The sequence below is a fragment of the Pseudorasbora parva genome, chromosome 11 (genome assembly GCF_024679245.1).
Source record: "Pseudorasbora parva isolate DD20220531a chromosome 11, ASM2467924v1, whole genome shotgun sequence".
In the NCBI taxonomy this organism is placed as follows: domain Eukaryota; kingdom Metazoa; phylum Chordata; class Actinopteri; order Cypriniformes; family Gobionidae; genus Pseudorasbora; species Pseudorasbora parva.
Genome location: NC_090182.1, coordinates 24,941,772 through 24,960,095, shown reverse-complemented (window position 1 = coordinate 24,960,095; position 18,324 = coordinate 24,941,772). Strand labels below are relative to the sequence as shown.

The window sequence follows — 18,324 nt, the reverse complement described above, 5'->3', positions numbered from 1 at the left end:
TTTCCTGTTTCTGTTCTGAAAATGCAATGCAAAGCAGGTGAATTGGGATGTGCTGATCTCCAATTAAACAAATTGCACTCTTCGTATCTAATGTCAGCTGCATGTTTATTTGCGGTCATGCCCTAGTTATTTGTTGTATGTCAGAAACTTTTGATGCGACTGATCTATAATTAGTAATGCTTGTAACCTACACACTTTGCCCATAATTAAACATGCACAATAGATTTAAATCAGTTTTTGATGCATTTAAGTCAGAGAGCCTTGAAAGTGCAATTAACTGCATATATACAGTCATGCTTTGTAAACCTACGCTTTGAATTTCACATCTTTGGTGATGATGAGGCACTTCCTCTATACAAAGTTACAGGAAACAGTGAGAGCTGAGAGCCAGCTATTCTGCGTCAACACTATTATCACGCTCAGTCAGACCAACTAGCCACAAGCAAGACAAGCGCCTTGCAATGCTGTATACTTTATAGCCATCTATAGAGTCTAATATAAAAACTCAACAGCAAGAAGCATCTGCAACTGTAGAACAGACCATTTTCACTAAACTGGAAAAACATCTACACCAATCACAATGAGTTTTGAAAGTCTACCGACCAAATCAGAAGTGATGGGCTGGAACTCTGGAAACTTGGCTGACTATCTCAAAAAAGTGAGTACATCCTATACTGTAAAAGAGCATGATGCATTTATTAAAGGAAAATATATTGATATCAGTTGTTAACATTATAAAGTGCACGTAACCCTCCTGCTGACAGATATTATTGAGGTTTTTAATAACAAGGCCTCTAGCAGACTCTGAATGCTCTATGGGGGGGGGGGGGGGGGTAATCTTTGTAGATCTTTTTTTACAGTTGCACTGTTGTTCTTCAGTTGAAGTGTGGCTGATAGATTGCCATGCAATGTGGTTTTATTTGAGTGGTGTAATGTTTCTGATAACCTCAGCTAATTTATAGCCTTATCTTGCTAGAATTTTGTCAAAAATACAAAACTCCGTATTCAGTTTATAAAACTTATACCGTTCATAGTCAATAAAGTGTTTTTAAAAAGTATATGACTGAGCTAAAGTGTGAAGCATGACAGTTTTCAGCCATCACACTTTTTTTCTGTTTTTAGATGAAACTGCCAGGGTGTGACAGAGTGGTGAAGAAAAGCAATATTAGTGGTGCAAGATTCTTGGTAAGTCTTTATGTGACAATATACTACAAATTAAAAATGATTTCCAATTTAAACTGTACTGCAGATAATCATCATTAAATAATATACAGTATTATGGAAATGTTAGGCATGTTAGACTCTTAAAAGGTTTAAAGGTGGTTATTTATTTTTAACTATAGTGTGCAGAAATATACTTTCACGTGTTCAATGTATTTTGAAAATGAATGTCCAAACATTCATTTTGCCTTGAATAATCAGATTTTTGTATGCACATGTTCCACACCGAGATCAGTCATGAAGAGACTAAATGCATATGAACTGCAGAAACTTCTCCAAGCATCTTGAATAAAACATATAAAAAAAGTGCGTGGGTGTACAATTAAGTGATAAATAAAAACTTTGACTCTTTTTTTTTCAAACATCCCCATATTGTATTTTTTCACAAGTGCCTAAAACTCTCCGAGGTCTGAAGTTTTGCAGCTATATTTCTATTTCTCTTAATAGATAGCAGAGAATATAGTCTTTCTCTTTTTTATGTCTATTCATGTTATCCCAGATGGACTCGATTAGATCCGTTTTTTTTGTTGTTGTTGTTTTTTGGACTCCTTGTGCATGCAAAATCTTGCTTGATTATTACAATAAATGGCTTAAGTAATGTTTGGAAACATAAACAGATTTCCTGCTGGCACATTAAAGAAAAGGTTTTTTGAAAAATCCAACATGACTTCTGCACAGTACTATATAATATGCTCCAAAATGTGCTTAAACATGAAAAATGAATATAGAACTAATAATTCCTGTTTCTATCTTGTTCTAGAATATGACTGAGAAGGACATTAGGAAGTTTCCCACAACACATATTCCGTAAGTTTTAAGCTCAACAACAAGAACAAAAATATCATAGATGGCACAATGAATAAACTGAACATAGGGATAAAGGGGATGTGTCTATGGCCCTGTTCTGTCTGATTTTGCAGTCACTTTATCCAAGGTTTAAGATGTAGGCCCATAGCCTGCCCTTATGAAAAAGAAGTATACTTCAAGTTAATTTTATGAAGTACATAAGCAATGTTCAAGTATATGTATACTTTATGTAGTAAGTATACTAAAAACAATGGACTAGTAGTAAACATATAAGTGTACTATTTCAATACTGCTTGGAACTAAACTGGCTCACTTTTAGAATATAAAGTATACCTTTAAATGTACTATAGTAAACTGTAAGAGCACAACTAAGTTTCTCATTTTACTGCATCTACAGGGAGCTGGTCATATAATTATAATATTGTCAAACAGTTTATTTATTTCACTAATTCCATTCAAAAAAGAAACTTGTATATTTATATTCATTCATTACACAGACTTATATATTTTTAAAGCTTATATATATATTATAAGTTATAACTGACAACTAAGAAAATCCCAAATTCAGTATCTCAGAAAATTACAATATAGCTTAATACAAATAAAGTATTTTTTTTAGAAATCTTGGCCAAATGAAAAGTATGAACTTGAAAAGTATGAGCATGTACAGCACTCAATACTTTTTTGGGACTCCTTTTGCCTGAATTACTGCAGCAATGTGGCTTAGCATTGATCAGTCTGTGGCACTGCTCAGGTTTTATGAGAGCCCAGGTTGCTCTGATAGTGAACTTTAGCTCTTCTGCATTGTTGGGTCTGGCGTATCGCATCTTCCTCTTCACAATACCCCATAGATTTTTTATGGGGTTAAGGTCAGGCTAGTTTGCTGGCCAATTAAGAATAGGGATGCTGGTTGCTTTGGCACTGTAAGAAGGTGCCAGGTCCTGTTGAAAAATAAAATATGCATCTCCATAAAGTTGGTCAGCAGCAGGAAGCAAGGAGTGCTCTAAAACGTCCTGGTATACGGCTGTGTTGACCTTGCACCTCAGTGGACCAACACCAGCAGTTGCCATGGGACCCCAAACCATCACGGACTATGTAAACCTTACACTGGACCTGATTTCCAAAGGAAATGCAGAATTTACTTTTATCAGAGAACATAACTTTTGACCACTCAGCAGCAGTCCAGTCTTTTTTGTCTTTAGCCCAGGCAAGATGCTTCTGACGCTGTCTGTTGTTCAAGAGTGGCTTGACACAAGGAATGAAACCCATGTCTTGCATACGTGTGTGCGTAGTGGTTCTTGAAGCACTGACTCCAGCTGCAGTCCAATCTTTGTGAATCTCCCCCACATTTTTGAATGGAGTTTGTTTCACAATCCTCTCCAGGGTGCGGTTATCCCTATTACTTGTACACTTTTTTCTACCACATGTCAGTACCTCCAGGATTTCACGATGTCGCGATTGCAACTATTAACGCAACTTCAACAAATCCCTGTGCAGTCAGTGCGACTCTCAATTTTGACCAATCACCGCAACTTTTCTGCAACTTTGACGAATCATCGCCGTCTCCTGCTAAGCGGCGTCATACGTCAGCAAACTGTGTGTGTGTGTGTGTGTCATTCGTTTTAAAGGCACTACATTTATTAATGCAGCGCGTATTTTCTATTTGATCCGTGGCATAGCTTATAGTTGGAGAAATCGAGATAAGCCATAGACGTAAAGGATGCAGCAGCAAACATTAATATAGAAAGAAAAAGGTTAACATTACCTTTATTATTCTAAATCAAAAGTGCAGTTATTGCCTACAAGCTTTCATATTTTCTGTTTAACTTTCATTAGACTCCAGGTCGAAAGAAAAATAAGTTTTTCACCTAGCACATTCTCTGCAGTCTGAGCGCGATGCACTGCAAGCTCACTCTCACTCATGTCTGAGGTAAATCATTAACACCTTCACCACTTACAGTACATGTGTTTTATTGAACTAAATACATTACAAGCAGCCCAAATGATTAAACTGGTTACTTTACTGAATAACTAAGTCTGTTTTTCTCACACTATTTGTGTTATTGCCGCACAGTTCGGCGCGCACACACACACAAAATACCGGCAGTTCAACAGGGAATGCGCATCTCTTAAAGGGGCCACACTATATTCCTACTGGTGGAATATGGACCACCGGTGGACCATACCTCCAGGTATGGTGTGGTACTGGAGCGCTTCCAGGTCCACATGACAGCTTTAGCATTACCAATTTTTCATACGAACCGGGCCATACCTTTCAACACTCCCGTTTTTGCCGGGAGTCTCCGTATTTCACACTTATCTCCTGCCCCTCTCCCTGCCGTTTTGTAATTTCTCCCGGAAATCTCCCGTAATTTGTATGGCCCAAACCTCATTCTTTGAATAATCACAAATATGTTATTCCAAGGTTGTTCAGTTGCCAGATCTTGTATGAAACGCCGACTCATACAATCGACACGTCAAACAAATTTCAAACCATTTGTGGCCTCGACATGGCTGTCACATGCCTGTCCTGTCTTGTGTGCACTTGTGGGTCTTGTTATGTTGAGCATGTGCTCGTGTCCCTGTCAGTTCCCTCCCCCTTGTTATCTGATTATTGGTTAATTTGCCCCACCTGTTCTCCCTCATTATCTGCCTTGTTTGTTCCCTTTATAATCTCCTTGTGTTTGTCAGTCTGTGTTGGATCCTTGTGTAATGTCTGCGTCTCCCGTTTCCCCAGTGACTTCTAATGGTATGTTTTGAGTTTTAGTTTATGTTCTATTATGTGTTTTGCCCCCTCGTGGGTGTTTGTTTTGAGTTTATGTTTATTTTGTAATAAATATATCCTTTTCTGCACTTGAGTCCTCGCACCATTTCCTTTGTCTGTAACGTGACAGAAGGATCCAACCCTAGAGGATTCAGCAAGAGGATTTTTTTGTTTTTGTTTTGTTTGTTGTTTGCTCGTTGGACTATGGAGCTAACCAGGTGCGTACAGGTGATGCGGCAGGTGAACTCTAAATACATCCGCCAACAGGGGGCGGGTGTAAGAGAGTTCGCCTGTCAATTCCTCAAGGAGGTGCATCACCTGTACCTTAACGACACAGAGAAGGCAGAGGTTTTTAACCTCTGCCTGGACATGCCTCTCAGTCCCACGGAGGTGGAGAAAATGGGGACTCCGGACTTTTGGGAGTTTGTGGACCGGCTGGACTCCAGTCCCTCTAGGACCAGGGTCCGGATAGCTCCGGTGGTCCCTGTTCCGGTGGTCTCCAGACGGAAGAGGAGAAGGAAGGCTCCCTCCGTGCCTGCTCTGGTGGTCCCAATTCCGGTGGTCCCAATGCCGGTGGATCGCGTTCCGGTGGTCCCATTGCCGGTGGATCGTGTTCCAGTGGTCCCTTTGCCGGTGGATCGTATTCCGGTGGTCCCAATGCCGGCGGATCGTATTCCGGTGGTCCCAGTACCGGCAGATCGTGTTCCGGTGGTCCCTGCTCCGGTGGTCCCGAAACGGAGGAGGAGGAGAAAAGCCCCCTCCGTGCCTGCTCCGGTGGTCCCGATTCCAGGGGTTCCAGTACCGGTGGATCGTATTCCGGTGGTCTCTTTGCTGGCAGATCGTATTCCGGTGGTCCCAGTACCGGCGGATCGTGTTCCGGTGGTCCCTATGCCGGTGGATCATGTTCCGGTGGTCCCGATTCCGGAGGATCGTATTCCGGTGGTCCCAGTACCGGCGGATTGTGTTCCAGTGGTCCTGAAACGGAGGAGGAGAAGGAAGTCTCCCTTCGTGCCTGTGCCGGTGGATCGTGTTCCGGTAGTCCCTGTGCCGGTGGATCATGTTCCGGTGGTCCCTGTGCCGGTGGATCGTGTTCCGGTGGTCCGTGTGCCGGTGGATCGTGTACCGGTGGTCCCTGTACCGGTGGATCGTGTTCCGGTGGTCCCTGTACCTGTGGATCGTGTTCCGGTGGTCCCTGTGCCTGTGGATCGTGTTCCGGTGGTCCCTGTGCCGGTGGATCGTGTTCCGGTGGTCCCTGTGCCGGTGGATCGTGTTCCGGTGGTCCCTGTGCCGGTGGATCGTGTTCCGGTGGTCCCAGTGCCGGTGGATCGTGTTCCGGTGGTCCCAGTGCCGGTGGATCGTGTTCCGGTGGTCCCAGTGCCGGTGGATCGTGTTCCGGTGGTCCCAGTGCCGGTGGATCGTGTTCCGGTGGTCCCTGTACGGGTGGATCATGTTCCGGTGGTCCCAGTGCCGGTGGATTGTGTTCCGGTGGTCCCAGTTCTGGTTGTTCCTATGCCGGTGGACTCTGTTCCTGTGGACGCCGCTGGGCCGGAGATGCCTCCCAGGCGTCCAGCTCTCACCGCGCCTCCCAGGCGTCCAGCTCTCACCGCGCCTCCCAGGCATCCAGCTCTCACCGCGCCTCCCTGGTGCCCTGCTCTGCCTGCGCCGCTGAGGCTTCCTGCTCTGCCTGCGCCGCTGAGGCTTCCTGCTCTGCCTGCGCCGCTGAGGCGTCCTGCTCTGCCTGCGCCCCTGAGGCGTCCTGCTCTCCGTGCGCCCCTGAGGCGTCCTGCTCTCCGTGCGCCCCTGAGGCGTCCTGCTCTCCGTGCGCCCCTGAGGCGTCCTGCTCTCCGTGCGCCCCTGAGGCGTCCTGCTCTCCGTGCGCCGCCCCGGCGCACTGGCCTGCCCGCGCAAAACCAGCACCCTGCTCTGACCGCGCCGCCCTGGGTGCCTGAACTTTGTGGGCCACCATGGCCTCCTGAACTTTTTGTTTTCCTCGTTCCTCCCTTGTTTACCCCTCCCTTGTCTGTACCTTCTTTGTCTGTCCCTCCCGTGCCCCCCTGGTCTGTCCCTCCCGTCCCTCCCTGGTCTGTCCCTCCCGTCCCTCCCTGGTCTGTCCCTCCCGTCCCTCCCTGGTCTGTCCCTCCCGTCCCTCCCTGGTCTGTCCCTCCCGTCCCGCCCGGGTCTGTCCCTCCCGTCCCTAGTGGAGCGTCTGGTAGCCGCTCCTTAAGGAGGGGGTAATGTCACATGCCTGTCCTGTCTTGTGTGCACTTGTGGGTCTTGTTATGTTGAGCATGTGCTCGTGTCCCTGTCAGTTCCCTCCCCCTTGTTATCTGATTATTGGTTAATTTGCCCCACCTGTTCTCCCTCATTATCTGCCTTGTTTGTTCCCTTTATAATCTCCTTGTGTTTGTCAGTCTGTGTTGGATCCTTGTGTAATGTCTGCGTCTCCCGTTTCCCCAGTGACTTCTAATGGTATGTTTTGAGTTTTAGTTTATGTTCTATTATGTGTTTTGCCCCCTCGTGGGTGTTTGTTTTGAGTTTATGTTTATTTTGTAATAAATATATCCTTTTCTGCACTTGAGTCCTCGCACCATTTCCTTTGTGTGTACGTGACAATGGCAACCTAATTGCGCTGCTGATACCTGCGCAATAATAATAATAATAATTATTGATATCTGCGCAGGGGGCGGAAGTAGAAACCATTCTAGAAACGGGAGAAGACTCAGCTGGTAAATATTTATTTTCTGTAATCCCCTGGCTACTGTTACATTATATGATCACGATTTGAGATTTTTATGAATTGTATATAGATTAATCCTTATTAAAGGTACTAAAGTTATTTAGTCAAGAGCAGGGCATATTTAGTGAGCAATTACTTTTGTTCTTTACATTGTCATTATAAGTGGTTACTGTCACTTTAAAAGATCTTCGCTGTTGCACATGATGCGTATCTCACACTTCTCGTTTTCTCACACCTCTTTCAACTCATTTAAGACGTTATTTAACTGTTTTAAGGCTGTTCTTATGAAGAAACTTAACAAAACTGGCATCTAGGCATAATTGTGTGTGTTATTGTTCGTTAAAGCGCGAAAGAGAACTTGAATCTGGGCGTTGAGTGAGTTTTTCATACAGCATTCTCTTTGTTGTCACTCTTAACCTGTTAGGCCCAATCCTCACTTTTGAAAAAATCCTGAATGAAAAGTTATATTTTTTGAAGATTAATAATTGTTAATGTGTTATTTCATTTAAGTCTGAATTAAATATTATTTCATAGAGACATCAGAAGCTGTATTACTATCAGTGATACTGGCCTAAAAAGATAAAAAGGTTCCATTAAATATTTTTTGTTGTTTCTACATTAATTTGGAGGTAATTGGGATATATATAGAGAGTGCTTTTAATGGCAATTAATTAAGATGAATCACAGAAAAAAAATATCAATATAGTTCATTAAAAAGCGAAGAAATGTATTAATTTATATAAAACAATATCTATTAATTTTAGATTTAAAAAAATCTCAAATCAAATCAATTATTATAGTGAAACCATACCATCATTACAAAATTCAAAAAGTAGTCAAAAATATAGTTAGCATTTTAATTTAATCTTTGTTTTATTATTTTAAATAATTTGTTTTGCCTTCTTATAAGGTTACTAAAGGTTAGTTTTGTTCTCCTTATCAATACCCTTTGTAATTTGTAATGATTTAATGATTCAAATAAATTATGAGGGTGTTCCATGCTAGCAGCTATAGGCGAGCATTAAAATGTGTATTACAAAGTACATTTGTCTCTGAAGTAAAAGCTGTCCTACTTTGGGCTTTTTCACTTTGTAAACCTATAAAATAAACAAAAAAGATATTATAATAAAGAACAGGGGAAAAGCAAAAAAAAAAAAAAAAAAAAAAAAAAACTTAATATGAGCACTTTAAGTAAAAATGTACAACCTTTGCCGTTTTAACCTAGAAAAAAAAATGCAGAAAAACATCACAACTTTTAAGAAAAAGTGGTCGCAACATCAGGGATTTTAGGCCGCAACAATCACAAAAAAGGCCCGTGAAATCCTGGAGGGACTGACATGTTTTCCTTCCTTTCGCCTCTCTATTAATGTGTTTGGACACAGAGCTCTGTGAGCAGCCATCCTCTTTTGCACTGACCTTTTGTGTCTTACCCTCCTTGTGCAAGGTGTCAATGGTCGTCTTCTGGACAACTGTCAAGTCAGCAGTCTTCCCCATGATCGTGTGGCCTACAGAACTAGATTGAGAGACCATTTAAAGGCATTTGCAGAGTTAATTAGCTAATTAGAGTTTGGCACCATGTGTCTTCAGTATTGAACCTTTTCACAATTTTCTAATTTTCTGAGATACTGAATTGGTTTTTTGTTGTTGTTTTTATTACTGAATTTGAAGTTATAATCATCAAAATTAAAATAAATAAACATTTGAAATATATCAGTCTATGTGTAATGAATGAATACAATAAACAAGTTTCCCTTTTTGAATGGAATTAGTGAAATAAATCAACTTTTTGATGATATTCTAATTATATGACCAGCACCTGCATACTACAAGTGACTTACAAGTAGTTTACTATTTTATTACTTTTAGTACATTTTAGTTTATGAAAGTACACTTTGAATTATACTCTATGTAAACGACTAGTTTTGTAGTTTTATACTACAAGTATACTTACAAGTTATAGTGAACTTACTATGTTGCTATACATATGTAGTATAGGCCTATTAATGTTCTATACATGAAATATGCCTTTAACTGTACTTTACCTCTTTCCATTTAAAAACATTTTATTCAAGCAAGCTTCATGTATTTTCTTATTTGTATTTTTGATCAACATTTGAATGTTTCATAAAAAAGCGATATTTTAAACAAAAGCTTAGAAAATTAAATTTTATCAAAGACTACATCCAGATGGTATTCAGAACGAAGATAAAAACCGAGTAGATCGACTCCATCAACACGCCCAAAGCTTCACAGTTGTTAACCTTTCCTGGTTCGACATTTCATTCAGTAAAGTTGGGCAGTTTTGATTTATATGCTGTTCAATGTTTGTAAGCAATCTTCTATCATGTGTTTCTGCTTCTACTTCCCCTGTGTTTTCACCTGTATATTCAGTACTCTTTTAGATGATGTCTCATAGTGGCCTCTAGCAATAAAAGAACTCAAACCAGTCAATACCAATAGTCTAATAAAAAAGACAATATTTAACTGCCATACTAGAAATCGAGTTTCACAGGTAATGATGAACAAGTTGCCTGTTTATTATGCTCCGTGTCCAGATAGAAAAAGTCTCAGATCTCAGAAAAAGCTTCTCTTGTAGGTTTTCTCCTTTTCTCACATCTATTCCCTTCTGGCTTGTCTGGTCCGAGTTCTTTTTCAAGGAGTTTTTCTGCAATTTAACTTAATTTGGGGAAAGTTCAACTCCCACGACTAGCTCAACTCGACTATGCCTGCCCCGCCAGGCTGAATGTCCCATGGTTCAGCAGTGCACTGCTCTAATCTCAGAGCTACAGGTGATATTTTCAGCACCCCAAAACCATAAAATTAGACAACGATGATTGGTGAAATCTAAACTTTTTTTGCATAGCAACCGGAGAACCATTGGTTTAAATTACAGCACTGCGGGCTGAGCGAACTCGAGCCCCGGAAAACAGTCTATTGGCTACTGCAGCAACATTATAAACGTAACGGCGTTGAAAGTGAATGCAAATATCAAAGTGAGTTCTAAACACATTCTAAAGTAAAACTATTATTAGCATATAATTAATACACATTATGTGTCAAAATGAGAGATTATTAAAAAATAAATTATAATAATAAAAATAAAAACAGGCAGGCAGGCCGGTGGGAGGTTGGCGCCCCAGCGCCCTCTATGGACGAGCCGCTGCTGCCCTACACTATAACAGTGAAAACATGGATAGCCAGAAAATTCAGTCAATGGAGGGGACACAGTAAAGAGTTGATGTAAATTTCTCTGTATGCTACAGTGGACTAGTCTACACTAGCCTGACGTGGTCATAGTCAGAATATGATCGAGGATCGTGGCCAGACCGAACCGCCCAACCTACAAATTTTGTGGGCGGGGCTAAGTTCGGCTGGCATCCAGGCTAAGTCTACACAAAAATTCAGACACTCAGAATTAGGAACACATCTGTTTTCTTTGTGAATCAATATTTTCAAACAATGTATGACAATATAATATATATATAAAAAAAATATTTTAAATGCACCTCAATCAAAAGATTAAACACAACCAATTGTGTTTGTTAATATACTTTATTACTACTATACCTTATTTCTGAGAAGTGCATAAATAGTGCATTTTTAGTTTAAAAGAAAAATACTAATAGCACACTTGAATAAACTTCTTTTTCGTAAGGGTAATTTATTTCATCAGTTCATGCATTCCCTGGGAACTAAACACATGACCATGGCATTGGAAGCATCATGCTCTACTGTTTGAGCTACAGAAACACTGATATAGATTATATACTCACAAATCAAGACACTAAAAAGCCTGCAAAGTGAAAAAGTCACATATGATACAAAGTGACTGGACGGTTTACATAATGTATCTTAATTTAAACTTGTGTTCAAATGCTGATGAAAAAATAAAATAAAATGTATACCGTATTTAAAAATATATTTATCCCCTGGTTTTACAGACAAGGCTAAAGATAGTCACAAACGGGAATTAATGTTTGAGCTGTTTTTACTAAAAGGAACTTGCACTGACATATCTTAAAATATGCCATAGTTTTGTCTCAAGATGCACATCAGTAATGTGTTTTTTTTTTTTTCTAAGGCACTTTGATAAAAAGCTTCTCAAATGCTATAACTGTATAAGGCATAAACCTGGCTTAATCTAATCCCTGCTGTGAAACCATATCTGATATAAGCTGGTAATGATCATTGCTATATATTTATTTACTTTTGTTTTACTATTTGAAAGATTTATCACAAAGATCTGCAAAGATATTAATCAGAATAACAAACAAAAGAAGAATCTGTTTCATAGGTAAGCAACATCAATACCTCATATTTATTACACTATTATTTTTTATACAAAACTTTTTTTCTTTTGACATGTTTGAGTTTGTCAAACATGCTAAAACTTTGTCTTAACTAGATCAGATCATCAGATGTCTACAAACCAAGGTAACTAACTATTGTGCAGCTACATAAACAACTGTGGTTATAATTCACCCATTACATGAAAAACCTAAAATGTTTTTAATATTTTCTTTGGGGGGGGAGAGCAGAACCCAGTACAGGAGGTTGGGATTCTGATGAATTTGTAAGTCACTTTTAAGTCTTCTCACCACCATTTTTGGACATTAATATTAAATGCAAAAAGTGCATTAATTTTTTTCTAGGACCAAGATGGAAGTGACAATGACTATGAGCAGCCAGATAACAACGAGTTTGAAGACAATTACATATGTGCAGCATCACATGAGGAAGCTGTGGATTCTGATGATGACTATGAACCACCGCCTAGTGAAATACCTTCTGAAATACCAACTCACTTTCGTGTTGCCAAGCCTCTGGGTGATGGTGATTATTTAGGTAACTCTAACACAAATCACTACTATGCACATGAACAAAATATTTAAATCAGAAGATTCCCTCACTCTTTCGATTGTGTGGCTCTGTGTAGACAGTGGCCCACGTGGTTCTCCAAGACTACCCCCGGACAACAGGTCAGCATTTTTTCCCAGAGGGATTATGAATGTAAGTAAAAATCTTTACACAATCCCTAACTCTTCTTACAGTAAACGCTGTAATGTCGTGCACAAGTAAATTCTTTCTTACTTTCAGACTAAGCCTCCATCACGACCGGATCCCTCTCCACACAGGCCTTTCATTCCCCCCAATCAATGTGAGTGAGCTCAATTTCAAATTTCATTAATGAAATCATGATGTCTGAATGTTCTGCAAAACATATCCACAGCCAAACCTGGTCCGGCTGTACCGCAGGTAGATCGCAGTAAGAAACCTGGCTCATCTGCTCAGTCAAAAAAAGATATGGGCAAATTAGGTAAAATTCAGTTTCACTTGAAAACTTTTTAAAAACCTTCAGAATTGTATGGTAATCATATTTACTTTAACTTAAACTTTTGTATCCTTACAGCAAGAAACCTCTTACCAATGGCTTCTAAATCAGGAACATTTCCCACACAAAGGTAGGTTTATTTAGCAACAACTTGCATTTGTTAATACAAAGTCAGAGATCAGTAGCACTTACATATCTTATTTTTTTTCAATCTTCAACACAGATTTGACGTCCAACACAGGGAAGATTTTCCACCTCCACCGGTACAAGTCAATGTGATGATGGGGCGGGTTAGTGAAACCACTACCTATAATCATGACAGCAGGCATCTTACAAACCTACAAACCATCTGTAAACCCATGCAGTTAGACTTTACAACCACAAGATGGCACTGTTGTGCTTTGTTTAACACTGAAGCTAAACAAAGGAATTAAAAGCCCCGTCTTGTGCATTATTTCTCATCACAAAAAATAGTAAATGTGTTTGCTACTGTAATAATAAAAAGGCAGCTACATACTAGACCACACTGTAAAGGCTGGATTTCTGTTATGCACCCAGGGCATGGATCCACAGTGGTATGTGGGACAAATGACACGAGCAGAGGCTGAAATCTCACTCAGACAAGTGAATCAAGTGAGTTCCACCACTAAAGTAATGGAATGTTTCAGATTTATCTCAAATGTATCCCTTCTTTAAAATAATTTTGAATGAAGGAAGGATTATGTGAGAGAATGAATTGGAATTCGTTACACTTCAATCCCGATCTTTTCTCTGTATATGAGAAAGAGGGAAAAAATAGAAAATTGAAGTGTATGATGAAATGAAGATATACTGAGTGGTGGACATTGTCTTTTTTTAGGATGGCACTTTCTTGGTGAGAGACAGCTCAAAGGGTTGCACAGAGCAGCCATACACACTCATGGTGCTGCACCAGCAAAAAGTGTACAATATCCAGATCCGTTTCCTTGGAAACAATGATGGATATTCGCTGGGAACAGGCCTAAATGGCATTGAGGTAATGTATCTGTTGATTCTGACAGATGTCTGTCATAAATGGTGCTCTGATTATCACTGTAAAGCCTGACATAAAATAATCGCCATAAAACAAACAAACAAATGGAACAGGTTGAATCTTTGTTTGTTTTGAGAAATTTTGATATATCAGACTTTTTTTGGAGGGTGAGTGGGGCTACACCTTGATTTTATTCAAAGGCCTAAAGCCGGCAAAATATGCAATTTGGTGCCATTGCTGATATTTATATGGCCAAAACTTAAGATGAAATTCTGCATCATTATTGTCATTTTCATCATGCAGTTAAGGCTTTTAGAAGTCTGTGGTTTATCACACTGAGCATCTACAGCACCTGTAACCCTGGTAGGAGGAAATTTTGCTTCTCTGTTTGTGATCAGACCATTTTAAGCCGTTAAATGTTTTTAGTGATCCAGTAGTCAAATTCATTCAAACAATCAGTCCTAAACCGTGCTAATGTAAAGGCCAGGCTGATTACATCAGAGATCTCAGAGAAAAAAGAGACTCAAATTGGGGTTTTAGTGAATTATTCATTCCAGTGTGTGCTTTGCTTTAAAACAGTTCTGTCATATTCTGATTGTTTCTGAAGAGTACAAGAGTAGTACAGCAAGTGTGTGAGAATCTGTTATACAGTCTTATACAGTCAAGTCAAAGCGGTTGATTTAGGATTTTGTTGGCGTCTCCATGTGTTACTGTTTGGTATTGCAGCTTGACTAGTCTAAAATTAAAACAAGCTCTTTGTTGTTTCTCTGTACACATATTATTGTCTGGCTATCACCAGAACAAGCTCAATCTTTTAAGATTGAATATTGGTCTGGGGAGTCTACTCTGTATTTTTACTGCACAAGAGGCGTGATCAGCGGGCATAGTTCAAATGACTCTGTACGCAATTGGAAAGTCCTTCAACTAATCAGACCAAGTGTCCATTGCTTCTCTATCCGTCATTGTGTTAAACCTGCCTATAACGCACCAGGTAGATAAGCCGGTTTGTGATTGGCCCCCGCAAAGGAGGATAAAAGTAGTTACAGGTTTCCAGCCTGAGCTGCAGGGTGAAATCCAATTGCAAGCAAATCGGGCTGGGCTTACCCAGTCTAAACATAGTATACACTGTGAAATTAATTCTGTTAAGTTTTTAATGAGTCATTTGGTGTGCATAAATTTATTATATTTATATGGACTCCTTATACTGTTTTTTTTTTTTTTTTTTTTTTTTCCCTTTGAAGGGTTCTTAAAACTAGCAGAAAATACAGTTTTGTGAGAATCGCCTTCAATCTGATTGTTTAGTTTTGCTGGATATAGAAAATTAAGACAAAATGAATGTGCTGAAAAAAAAGGTGTATGCTTGATATCAGTACAAGTGTGTGAGTAATCAATCTAATATTGTAGGGGGCAAAACATATAAAGCAATACATTGATGATTGAGAAATGTACAAATAAACATTCCTCAAATGTATCAGTTGACTTAATTTTTACTGCTAAGTTATTCTTAAGTATTTCCCAGCAAAAAGACACCACACCCATGAAGGGGAACATTTTTAGACCTATGTTTACATAACAATGTACTAAAAACAGAAAGGTTTTTCCTTTGCGTTTAAAAAAAAAAATGTGCGTAGAGACAGCAACGTTGTCAAAGCGATCCCTCTTCACACGGATCCATGAAAATGACTAAACACATTGTATTATGCTGTCAGGCCAACAGCTGGCAATGTCACTTTGTAAAAAAAAAAAACAATACATGCATATAGACTGGACACATAATACACATGCGCATGCCGTCGCTGTTTTCAGAACTGAATCCAAAATTGTCCGCCCTAAACCTTCAATCACTATCCCAATGTTAGTCCACTAATACAGTTCACTTGAAGAAGTCAATGAAAACAAGTGAGTGCACTCAATAACGTCCATTATGGTTTCAGACACAACTAACAAATAGTTGTCCCCTCAAATAATGTATAGTGGGCGATTTCAGATTCAGACACAGAGATGATAATTGACCATTTTCACATTCCCATGTTTCTCAGAAGCGGAAGTCATCATAGCTGGGAAAACATCTATTTTTTGTGTTCCCATTTATTTTTAAACAAAGTTTCGATCATATTGATAATTTAGAGGCCATATAAATCTGTGTATCATGTCTATAGGCTTCATAAGATTAAATAAAATCAGTAACTTGACTATAAAGAGTGAAGACTGTATTCGATTTAATGCCTTAGTGACTTGTATTGGTTCAGTGAGATTCCCTCAATCACTCGACTACATGTGTCTCACAGAATTTCTCCAGTGTCATGGACATGATCGCGCACCACTCACAGACCCCACTGATTCTGATAGACGGACTGGAGCGCGGAGCTGGACCTCAGCGGCAGTGCTGTCTTATGCACCCAGCAGGTTTCTGACCCATAGAACGGTCTTTATAACAATACCCAGTTAGCATTCCAGTGTCAAAAAGACTTTAATGGAATTCAGACTCTTTGTCTGGATAATGAGCATTCATAAGGTTGGCATTCAACGCCAGGATGTGTAAGCAGTCATCTCAATAAAGTACATGACTAAATGAATAAATCATATTTAGTTTGATTCAATCAGGTATCAAGAGGCATTTTTACACTCAACTTTAGATGGTGGCAACTTTACCTAGCAACTCACTGTACATTTGTCTGTTTTAACTTAAACATTTCTAATGCTTTTAGTGTGTGATCTTAATGTTGCCTATTGAATTGTACTGTTTAAGTATATTGCAGTAAACTTCACCTTATAAGTGTGCTTCTTTGAATTACATATTTAGTCTTTCATCATCTGTGCACGGCTTAACCATGTTGGGGTTTCCACATCAGTCTGGAGGCACGCCATTTTTTTAGGGTGTGTGAAGCACACGGTCAGGTTACACTGCAGCAGCTGGGTCTTCACTGAAAACAAAGGGTGTAGTGGTTAAACATACATCAAGAAGAACATAAGAAAAGACCCTCTCATTCCATTTTGACCGACTGAAACATAACCATGAACAGGTTATGTTTACTGTAATCAAAGTATATAAATAGAAGCATTCTGTTGTGTATTATGCAAAGGTTACTGTTAACGTACATCCAAAAGAAAAATCTATTAGTTCATTATTATTTTACAGTAATCAATCTAAAATACGGCTATGGCAAGGCTTTATAATCCACAAAAAGAGCCGACAACACAGATGGAAGTAACTGTTGAAATATACAAAGATGCTCATGCTTAACTGGATAGCTCAGCAATAGATGCAGCCAACATGTTTTCTTGCCAAACATTATGGCTCAATGAAATAAAATGAATTATCGATAGGCCTGGAGGATTTGGGGGATGTTTTAGGTGATAATATGTTTGCGTTAGCACTGACGGCGGGCACAGATTAATGTCTTAACTCTGGCTCCTCGCTAACTGCCACCCCTGGCAAGTATGGCATATTTTCTTCTGAATGTGTTCATGCAATACCCATTTGAAAGCCAGAAGAATTTCTGCCAGCACTCTAAAAAGAGGAACTATTAAACTGCCAGTACATTTCAGAATTGTCAAAACGTTTGTGGAGATAACTTGCCAAATTGTACATTATTATTACTTTTAATAAGGTTAAATATTAAAGAAAGTAAGGCTGGGGACTATTAGGTCCAACCGCCACTAATAGTCACTGAATTATGCTAACAAAACAAAAACGCAAGCACTCATCTCTCCTTCAGAAAAAAAAGCTACGTACATGACTTAATTAATAAATCATATTTAGTTTGATTCGATCAGACAGTACTGTCTACACCTTTTAAATTAAAGATACATTTTTAAACACTTTCAATGATAAATTCAAGAGGCATTTTTACACTCAATGTTAGCTAGTGGCAACTTTACTTATCAACTCAATTGTCTGTTTTAACCAAAATATTTCTAATGCTTTAAGTGTTTGATCTAAATGTTGCCTAATAAATTGTGCTGTTTAAGTATATTGTTGTAAACTCCACCTTTCAAGGGTACTTCTTTGAGTTCGTTTTTTCATCGTCTGTGCACGGCTTAAATGCGTTGGTGTTTTATTAACTGCCAGTACATTTCAGAATTGTCAAAACATGGGTGTGTAGAAGATGCCTTTTCAAACTGCACATTATTATACTTCATAAGGTTAAATGGCCCCACTTCATATTAGGTGGCCTTAACTACAATGTACTTGAATCAAAAAATAAGTACAATGTATGTTTTGTGTTCATATTTAGTTGCAAAACTATTCTGCTGATATTGAGGTGGATACGGGTAAAGTTTAGGACAGGTGTGCTGGTATGGGTAAGTTTAATGGTAGGGTTAGATGTAAGGGAAGTGTAAACAGTGTAATTATAAATGTAACTACAGAAATTAATTACAGATGTAATTACATGCAGGTTTTTTTTAAATGTAAGTGCTAAAAACATGTACGTACACAATAACTGCAT

General features: G+C 39.3%; 1 protein-coding gene across 1 annotated transcript; it reads left to right on the top strand.

Annotated features, from left to right (window-relative positions):
* The first annotated feature begins 428 nt into the window (after positions 1–428).
* lcp2b (lymphocyte cytosolic protein 2b) lies at positions 429–16,445 on the top strand. The gene is made up of 15 exons (XM_067457504.1): positions 429–658; positions 1,123–1,185; positions 1,982–2,028; positions 11,758–11,823; positions 11,935–11,963; positions 12,068–12,102; positions 12,182–12,374; positions 12,466–12,539; positions 12,627–12,687; positions 12,760–12,846; positions 12,940–12,991; positions 13,085–13,151; positions 13,420–13,494; positions 13,721–13,876; positions 16,162–16,445. Exons 1-15 carry the CDS (start codon positions 581–583, stop codon positions 16,285–16,287), a joined length of 1,209 nt encoding a protein of 402 aa, XP_067313605.1. The 5' UTR covers positions 429–580; the 3' UTR covers positions 16,288–16,445.
* The last annotated feature ends 1,879 nt before the right edge of the window (positions 16,446–18,324 follow it).